Below are 6,721 nucleotides of genomic sequence, written 5' to 3'. Positions count from 1 at the left end.
GTGCTCAGCATATGCACACTATACTGTCAAGATTTGCATTCTCGATGTTTTCTGGTCAGCGTTAAGGATATTGACTTTTGGTCAGTGCACAATTTTCAGTAGATCCATCAATACCTATATCTATATCTATATCTATATCTATATCTATATCTATATCTATATCTATATCTATATCAAAATTACATTTATAGATATTAGACACATACCTACAGGTTCCATTCATTTCACTTAATGCTCAGAAACTTGAACCGATTTGCTAGGGGACATTTTTTCTTCGAAATGTCTGAACTTTGCCAGCCTTCTTTGATACTTCTCCCTGACCATTGCTAGTCTTGTCTCACACAATCCATCCACCTCTTTGGCTGGACGTCCTTGTTTTCTTTTGCCTTCTTCTTGTCTGCCCCAAATCTTCTTCACCAGATTGTGCTGTTCTATTGACCCTTCTCCTTAATGACTTGGGTAGAATTGCACAAACAAAAAAAAAAGACAGCATATACACACTGCTGGCACTATACAGAGAACAATGAATAGCAATAACAGTAAATGTCTACAGAAAGTCTAATGGAGACTTTGTAATGTCATTGAGCTTCTTTATTTGCAACATATGCAAGATTAATATTAAAGGTTTACATGTATTAAATTAATTGCAGTGATTTGCTCAGTGTCTCAGAAGCAGAACAAACTTAGATTTGTTTTGCAAATGAAGTTTAAGATTGTTCTTGTGAAGGATTTGCAGTTTTATTATCTCAGCTGGTAGTGAATTCCACATTGCTGGTCCTTTCCTGTTGAAAGATTTTTCACCAAGTGCTAGTTTGAATCTGGGTCTGACTAGTATGAGTGTGTTTTCTTAGCTGTTTCTAAGGGGGTAGTTTTGTTCCCTTTTTGAAGTTTTTCTTTTAGGGTAGATAATAGTCAAGCATTAAAACATTAAAAATTAGGGTGTTTAATAGGCAAGTAGCTCTATTTGTAATAGATAATCACTGTGCCTTGTAGCAGAGGATGCAGTGGTGGCAGTTCCTCTCTGTCAGGAGGGCAATTCTTTATATTTTACTCTCTGATATTTGAATTCTTGTACATTGGGAGTAGAGTGGAGGGTTATAACAGGTCAAGCATATTCAGACTTTTGAAGTAGTGCCTTTTTAGATAAAGCCATTCTTGCTGCAAGGGAGAGATGATTTAATTGTGACAGAACTATGGGGGTAATACTGTCTGTGTGAGACATAAATAGGTATAGATACATAAATATAGTGTTATAGCTATAACTACAAACAAATACACACACACACACACACACACACACACACACACACACGCGCGCACACACTATGGTGATGCGTTGTAATTTCTGATAGCTGAATGATGTGCATACCTCTCACCATATCAGAGCAAAAAATCTGGACAAAGCCATAAATAATGGTGGACAAAGGACCAAAAATAGGGACAAATTTTAAATATTGCTCTTACAAACTTAGCAAGTTGACAGAACAAGTTTTGCTTCTGAAGGGTGTGAAGCCTGAAACTCAAATGTCTGTCATTTTTCTGACTTCAGTCTTTAATGATTTGTCAGTGATTTGCCAGAAAACCACATTTTTTTGAAAAACACACCAAAAATATCAGGCAAAAATCTGTACAGTTGAGAGGTATGAATTGATGTCCCTTTTCTCTGAGCATGTGACATGTTACACCAGACAGTATTGCATGGCTATTGCTGGATACCACATATTTCTGTGTGAGGCATCCGGCCTAAGATCTGGGCTGAAGATTCTGTTTTGCAAACATCAGCCTGTACGTAGGTGCTGACACTGTCATGTTTATATTGCCTCAAAAAACACTGACTACTGTGTATCCCTGTTTGCCTTATACACTGACGACTGCTGCTTTTAATGCAGTTCATTTCTATTAACTTGAATGTTTTGGATTTGGGATGTGAGAAAATTATTTATAACACATAATCTTCTTCCTATACAACCTAATCAGTGTCATATCTATTGTGGCTCTTATTGAATGATACTCCTTGCAGCACTTGTAACATGCATGCATACATTCATGCTTCTCAGTTATATTTTGAGCTTTTGCTTTTTCCATCAACTTACTTTGAGTTCTCCATTTCTACTGCAGTGCATTTCTCAAGCACAGCCAGAAATGTTCATGTACAATTTATTTATAATGTGAATATTGTTTGCATAGTAAATAAAAGGCTAATGTATTTCAAATGAAATTTCTGTCTAATTTTAAGTTTCCCAGTACACATTATGCTTTTCATTTTTGTTTTTATGATTATAATTCACACCACCTTTAAAAAACACTCATTCTCTCTCTAAGCTATTTCTTGCTCTGAAAAAAATCATGTTAATTTTGCAGAATGTTGTTTCTAGCATTCCTATACATTTGCAAAGTTTGATAGCAAAAAGTACTAATGAAATTGCAATGTTAATTATGAACAAACTAATAAAATATAAAATGTATATATCAAATGTCAGTTTACAGTGGGAAATGCTTGTGTCTTCACAGGGCTCAGTATTGTTAACAGGCAGATACAGCACAGCAAGTACATTGCTTTAATTCATATGTTCTGTTTTCTAAGAGTTGAATCAGAAACAATGTTTACAGGACAAACAGCTCATGGGATGACACATATCACATACATTCCTAGGAAAGCAACATGATGGTACAAAGAGGTGCCTCTGTGTTTTTTGTTCTATTCCATCAAAAAATTATTATTTTTGGAAAGTGAAAAAATGGTCTCAGTTTTATCAGCCTTAAGAAACCCAGACTTGACAGGAGCAGTATCACTTCCAAAACTGATTGTTTCTGTTACACAGGTCTGTTGATCTGGTTAAATCCTTTGCTCAGTCTCTTCCTTTATGTCTTTCTTTAATGTCCCTTTCAGCTTCTCCCAGAAAAGCAGCTGTTCATGCTCCCCATCTGGCCAATCAATGTAGGTCTTCTTCTTGATCAACCTTGCCAACCTGTGAAACGCTGAAATCTCATGCAGGGAGATCCTTTCCAAAAACACCAAAATGAGAAGGTCTTGGCTTTCGGCTAGCAACCTGTAGGTGACCATTCTCATCTCCAGGGAGCACCATTCGCTCCATAGGTAATGGTGGGTGATCACACAGATTGTTTTCCTGCTGCTGTAGATACTGTCCACAATGTTATCTACAATGTCCTTCCCCACCTCAAAGTCCCTGTTATGGAGGCACACTTTGAGGAAAGGTGGTCCCTTTTGCTCCAGGTTTGGAATGAGTTCATTGACAACCCAAAACTCATCTTTACTGCTGTATGAAACAAACACATCATATTTGTACTGGGCTTTCATGCGTCTTTCTCCCAGCAACCCTGCCAGCCAAGCCTTGATAATATACAGAATGTAGACAATGTACCATCCAGCCATTTCATATAATAAAACAAATATCATGAACAGTGTGATGGATACACTGGTTCCAACAAAAAAGGAATATTCTAGGGGAAGGTCGCAGGTCATTTCCAGGAAAGAAACAAAAGGAGATGTCAGATATTTAGTAATGCATTTTTCCCTCTCCATGATTAATATCATGTCCCTTTTTGTGGCTGCCCACAGAATTATCCATGAATTCTGACAGTCACACTGGAAAATAACCTTGTAAAAATAAACATACTTCAAAGTCAAAGAACTCTGAAAGAGGTCAGGGGACAATAGTATAATATTCTGCATAGCAACAACAAGCAGTTTAAGAGACACCAAGTCGTTAAACATTTGAGGAGTAAAGGAAGTAAACTCAGAATTTATTAACACTAATACTTCCAGACTTGTTAGTTTTTGAAAGACGTTTTCTGAATCTGCATACTGAGATGATGAAGAGAAGTATGTTTCTTCAAGCTGTAAATATTTTAGATGATTTAATTTGGACAAATCTGGCAACAGTTGTTTTGTAAGGCTTCTGTCTCCCAAATGTTTAAAACAAATCTCTTCCAGGTTAGTACTGTTCATAAAATATGACGAACCTTTGAAATTATATATTTCTCTGGCATCAATATGAAGTGTCTTAAGTGCCATCAGCGGTTCTGCTCTATGCACAGACAAAGCATCACATTTAATGTGCAAAGTTTCTAAGAAATGTGTTTGCTTACCACTTATATTATAAAGACTTATGTCATTTTCACTTTCAAGAAACAATATCTTCAAACCACTGGGGAGGAGTGATAAGTAAACAATTGAAGACATTTTTTGAAATGTTCCCAGGTAAAGTTCACGAAGCAGAAACAGTTTCTTGAACGTGTCTAGTTGTGTTTCATGTATAACATTTCCAAGCAAGTTCAAGGATGTTAAAGTTTCTAAATGCATAAAATAATGGTCCTGTATCTGTGAAAGCCGATTTTTTTTCAAACTGAGTTCAGTAAGACTTTTCAAACCATAGAAAGCAGACTCGTGTATGACAGTAATTGCATTCTTTTCTAGATTTAGACTCTTCAAGTTAACCATGCAGGAAAACTGTTTTGATTTTAAAGCACGAACAGCATTTGCAGACAGATCTAAGTTAGTCATTGGGGAAGTAAAGCCCTGGTCAGAAGGGCAGATGTTTATAGTTTCTAAGTTATTGTTTGCTAGACTGAAGATTTTGAGATTTGTCATTAAACACAGAATGTTATTTTCAGTTTTCTTTATGACATTGTCTCCAAGGTTCAAACTCTCTAACAGCTGACACTTAGCCACACTTCTGTTAGAAATCTCATCTATATTATTTCCACTCAGAATCAGATTTCTAACTTTAAAATAGAGAGACAAATTGCAAGCATGTTTTAAAAAGTCTTTTGTTCTTTTCTGCATAGAAGTCATGTGAAGAGTGGTTACTGTCCGTATACCTGACTGAAGCAGTTCACTTATATTCACATCGGAGAGGCTGACATTCAGGAATTCAAGATTTTGGCAAAAATATAAAGACCCTGGTTCGATATTGTACAAAGGGTTAAAAGTTAAGTCCAAATTAGTTATATTCGACTGGACCTTGCAGAGCTGGATTTCATGCCCTGTTTGAAGACTCTCACTGCAGTTCAGTTTTATAATTTCAGTTCCACTTAAAGTGACTGCTAACTGCTTCAAGAGGGTTAGATTTTGAATTTTGCAGATTATGTCACACAAGTCTTTAGTAAAAGTACTCTCAAACTGAAGACTTTCTAATTTTGTGAGTGGAGATAAGATAAGAGGGCTAGAGGAAGGCAAAAAGTTATATCCACTAATTTTTAATATTCTAACTTTAGAAAGTCCATCAAATGCACCTTTGTACAGAACAGGAATTGAGTGCTTTGAGAAATTTAGAGAGAATTCCAAGTATTCCAAATTCTTTAATCCTTGAAATGCCCCAGGGTATATTATACACTGTCCAGGTGCATCTAGGAAAAGCATTTTTAGGTTTATAAACTGAGAAAAGGTTCTTGGCTTAACAGTTTGTATAAATGAGCACAGTCCATCCAACTGTGTACTTACTTCTCTCAGTTCTCCATAGCTGGGGGTTATGCCACACACTGCAAATGTGTAATCTTCTGGGAACAGATGTTTGCCGTTATAAAAGTCAATGCCTCTCATTAAGAAATTGTCAAATATTTCACAGTGTTTTGCCAACCATCCTGAAGCAAAACTGAAATTAAGTATGAAAAAAAAAGTGATAGCAAAATGAAACTTGGTCATTGCAAATACCTAACTGTGAATGACACTTTAAATTTTCTCAGACTGTAGCTAATATTTAGATTTTCTCAAAAATGTTAAAGATCAAAATGAGAGAAGACTTAGAAATCATTTTCTGTACAACAAGCATGCCGAATCATGAAAGCATATGCATTTTATAACCATCTCCATGTAATATTAATGCAATACTATCCATGATCCTTAGAATTCCTCAAAGGCATCCACTGTCACTCTGCAAACACAAAGATTTCAGTATGACAATCAGAATGGATAGCTGATTCTTACCACAGAAGTTTAAGGAGTGTTCATGTTACAGATAACGCAGTAAAAAGAAAAGCTGAAGCTGTATGTTTGAGTCATCTCAGAGCACGTTCATACTTTTGATCCAGTGCAAGTCAATCAATGTCTTTACGATCTTGGATCTGGAGAGGAGTCAATTCTCAGGGATACGCTGAGCAGCTAAAAATAAGCAAATAGTTCACATCAGTGGAGGACCACTGTCAGTTGCTCTATTTGTCAGTGTTTGGACAGACTGCATTCCAAAACATGCAACAGTGGTTGATTATACCCAGCAGCCCTGATGGCATCAGCTAAATGCAATACTCCTAAATTCCTGCACAGTATCAGCTTCTTTATAAATTCATTGGTTAGTTCCCTTTAGCAATGTCTCCAATTAAGTATTACCAATTGCAGGAAAAGGAAGTAGATGTTAACAAATCTTGGCTTCTTTACTTCGAGGAAGGTCTTAGTGTTTTTTTTTTTTTTTCCATCTCAGTTATTTATACTTCAGGAAGTAAAAGATCTCACACTTTCCTGTACTTTTTCATGGCTTCCTCTTTTCCAGTCTCATATATTATAAAATACACACACACACACACACACACACACACACACACACACACACACACACACACACACACACACATATATATATATATACATACAACTTATAACCTGTATGCTGTATATTTATGCAAATTTTTATAGCCTCTATTATGAGTTTATTATTTTTTGAGTCTGCTTAAAGTACAGCACATTGCCTGCAAAACCTTGCCTGCT

General features: G+C 36.1%; 1 protein-coding gene across 1 annotated transcript; it reads right to left on the bottom strand.

Annotated features, from left to right (window-relative positions):
- Positions 1-1,604: 1,604 nt before the first annotated feature.
- Positions 1,605-5,842, bottom strand: LOC122788635 (toll-like receptor 13). The gene has a single exon (XM_044055534.1). It carries the CDS (start codon positions 5,663-5,665, stop codon positions 2,837-2,839), a length of 2,829 nt encoding a protein of 942 aa, XP_043911469.1. The 5' UTR covers positions 5,666-5,842; the 3' UTR covers positions 1,605-2,836.
- Between the last annotated feature and the right edge of the window lie 879 nt (positions 5,843-6,721).

The sequence above is a fragment of the Protopterus annectens genome, chromosome 14.part0, assembly GCF_019279795.1.
Source record: "Protopterus annectens isolate FY-2018-M chromosome 14.part0, PAN1.0, whole genome shotgun sequence".
Taxonomy (NCBI): domain Eukaryota; kingdom Metazoa; phylum Chordata; order Ceratodontiformes; family Protopteridae; genus Protopterus; species Protopterus annectens.
The sequence above is the reverse complement of the archived record's forward strand: the minus strand, read 5'-3'. Positions and strand labels throughout refer to the sequence as shown.

Bases quoted from the DNA above. Each gene is read 5' to 3' on its own strand.
- LOC122788635 (XM_044055534.1), bottom strand. From the start codon at position 5,665: ATGACCAAGTTTCATTTTGCTATCACTTTTTTTTTCATACTTAATTTC.